The sequence below is a fragment of the Leopardus geoffroyi genome, chromosome B2 (genome assembly GCF_018350155.1).
Source record: "Leopardus geoffroyi isolate Oge1 chromosome B2, O.geoffroyi_Oge1_pat1.0, whole genome shotgun sequence".
NCBI lineage: Eukaryota > Metazoa > Chordata > Mammalia > Carnivora > Felidae > Leopardus > Leopardus geoffroyi.
This window is the reverse complement of record NC_059332.1, coordinates 2,553,946-2,557,229: the sequence shown is the minus strand read 5'-3', so window position 1 is coordinate 2,557,229 and position 3,284 is coordinate 2,553,946. Positions and strand designations below refer to the sequence as shown.

The window sequence follows — 3,284 nt, the reverse complement described above, 5'->3', positions numbered from 1 at the left end:
TTAGCAGGATGCAGAGGGCGTGTTCAGAGTGCAGTCACCCTACACTGCACACCCTGCCATTATGCTAACGTGTGACAGCCCTAAGGCCAGGACAGGGCTACGAAGGTAGGGACGCATGAAACTGAGAATCTCCCTTCCCTTCTCTGGGCTCACTGGTGCCACAGGGGAGGGCCTGGGGGATGGGTTAAAAAGGTGAGGGAGATTAAACAGAGTACATATGATGATGGAAATGTGGAATCACTGTATTGTACACCGGAAAGAATATAAAACTGTAGGTTAACTCTAATGGAATGACCATAAAAATTTAATTAAACACTAAACTAATAAAAATGAACCTAAAGAAAAAATTTTTTGAAAACAAAGAAGTGTGTTTCAAAATGAAAACAGTATCACAATGGCAACATGATACCATGGCCTGATATCTGAACAGCTTTACCAGGATGGATGTTAGCAACTTTTGTCCGATCTAAAGTTTGTTTTTTCTACACTTGCCCTCCTACTTCTGGGAAAAAGTTGTGATCCAGTCAGGCTACAGCCATTGTCATAGAGCCGTGAGCTACTTGAGAGAATCAGCAATAGCCTCCAGCTTTTGTGAGAATATGTTACAGTATTAATATTTATTACAGTGTTCTAGTGGTTTTTATTCTTATTTTGCTATGTATTATGGTGTCTTGTAACCGTCCTTTGCAATCAGCAATGGAATAGTGTTCTCTAAAAGGGGGTGAAATGAGAAAATCCTGTGAAACTTTTTACAATATTAATATAATGCAGATGGTTTACAAACACTAACTCTTCATCTCTGGAGGCTGCAATGCGTCTATGAACTTAGAGTCTGAACACTCACTTGCATGAAAGAATGAATTAAGGAAGCTCCCTTCAGAGTTGTCAGGGGAAATGTTGAGGACACAGAAATCTTAAAGATTCTGGCATTCAAAGACTTCCATGAGAGGGTCTTTCCCCAGTCATCTGGAGTCATAGCCCCTACACAACACCTTCCTCATTGCCCCCATCACATCCTTATTCCGCAGGGTATATATGAAGGGGTTGGCCATGGGGGTGACGATGGTGTAGAAGAGAGAAATGAACTTGCCCTGATCCTGGGAGTAGTTGTTGCTGGGCTGGACGTAAGCATAGATGGCCGAGCCATAGAACAGGGAGACCACCGTGAGGTGGGACCCACATGTCCCAAACGCTTTCCTCTGTCCAGCAGCTGACTTTATTCTTAACACTGCCCTGACTATCTGACCATAGGAGACCGTGATTAATGCCACAGGTATGAGGAGAATGATCACACTGGCAAAGAAGATCTCATTCTCATTCCCAGTGGTGTCAACACAGGCAAGCTTGAGCAGTGGAGCGACATCACAAAAGAAGTGGTCTATTTTATTTCTCCCACAAAGTGGTACAAGAAAGATGAGCACCGTCTGCAACGAGGAGTTGGCAAAACCAGTGAACCATGACGCAGAAGCCATCAGGGCACAGAGACGGGGGTGCATGATCACTGTGTAGTGCAGGGGCCTGCAGACGGCTGCGTAGCGGTCAAATGCCATCACCCCTAACAGAATGCATTCTGTGGATCCCAACCCTAGAGCGATGAACAGCTGGGCTACACAGGCAGCGAAGGAGATAGACTTGTCTGCTCCCCTGAGATGAACCAGCAGCTGAGGAACAGTGCTGGTCGTGTAACACAGGTCCAGAAAGCTTAGGTTGGAGAGGAAAAAGTACATGGGAGTCTGCAGGTGTGGGTCCAGGCGGGACAACGCAATGATGCTTGTGTTTCCCAGCAGGGTGAGCAGATAGAAGATCAGAAGAACCACAAAGAGGACTCGCTCCAGCTGAGGCCGGTCAGAGAAACCCAGCAGGATAAAGCCCGTGAAAGAACTTCCATTTTTCGGGTCCATCCTTTCTTACCACATATATATCCTCTTAAGACCAAGTATTTAGCAATTTTTATGAGAAACCTTCAAAAAGAAAAAAAGGTGGCAGGGGGTTGAATTGATTGTATGAGAGGACAACGTCATGGACTTTATCAGTAATAATTTGAATAATGACATACTCATGGAAATTGACATAACTTATACCAATACAGTTCACATTATCATAATAAGTAAATCATTAGTATTTAATGTAAGAAATACCAAATAAGGACCTTGTGTTTGCATCAGTCATAGGAATAAGATCTTACAGTCCACACTTACTAGAACTTAAAGTACTATAAAAACGTATGTATGTTGCAGATTTAAGTTATGTAAAAATGTGTAAGGGAAAAGAAGAAGGGCTATCAGAAAGAATCAGAAATTCAGAGAGGAGAGATGTTATTATAAATATGTGTCTCATGATTCTACACAACTGGATTTGCACACACCACACATGCATTAAAATATAATATGGTGACACCTGAGTGGCTCAGTGGGTAAGCACCTGACTCTTGGTTTCAGCTGGGACCATGACCTCATGCGTCGTGGGTTCAAGCCCTGTGTTGGACTCTTCACTGACAGCACTGAGCCTTCATGGGATTCCGTGTCTCTCCCTCTCTCTCTGCACCTCCCCTACTCCCTCCCTGTCTCTCTCTCAAAATAAATAAATAAACATTTAAAAATACATATATATATGTATATATATATATGAGCACTTACTGTGGAAAAAGCATTCTGATATAGGAACTTATGACCTAGAATGTACTTATATGAAGAATTCAATTACATTCAAAATCTCACTGCTATTTCTGCATAAACAGTCGGCAGTATTGCCTAACTAATGTATTATATTTGGAAAGACACAGGTTTTGTTTTGTTTTGTTTTGTTTTGTTTTGTTTTGTTTTGGTAAGGTAGTAAAAAACTTAATCAGAGAAAACCGGAAAACCACCATTCAGTTAAAATTCTTAACTTTTGCCTGAAAAATGCGTCAAATTATCATACCAATTTAACAGGAACTCTGAAAATTCATTGACCGTGCAGAACCAGCTGGAATCAGAACTCTAAAATCCATTGACCAACACTTTCCTCTTCCTTCTGGAGATTTCCATCTCACACGTTACCAATTAAAGTTCATAAAATTCCTGAAAGAGGTAGGATTATTCCTTATTGACATCCTAATCAGAATAAACATTTTAAAAGTTTAGCCAACCATGTAAATATGTACAATCTGTAATGTTTTACATCACTCCTTATAATAAAATAAATAAAGAGATAAACACACAGAGATAAAGACAGATACATTCTCAAAGCAATGATGGGTCAAAGAACTATAAAGCAAAACTTAAAGTAGTATAAAGAAAGATATA

General features: G+C 40.8%; 1 protein-coding gene across 1 annotated transcript; it reads right to left on the bottom strand.

The window, feature by feature from the left end:
- Positions 1-962: 962 nt before the first annotated feature.
- On the bottom strand, positions 963-1,908 carry LOC123609440 (putative olfactory receptor 2B8). Its single transcript, XM_045500508.1, has one exon. The coding sequence runs from the start codon at positions 1,899-1,901 to the stop codon at positions 963-965; it is 939 nt and encodes a 312-aa protein (XP_045356464.1). The 5' UTR covers positions 1,902-1,908.
- Positions 1,909-3,284: the final 1,376 nt, after the last annotated feature.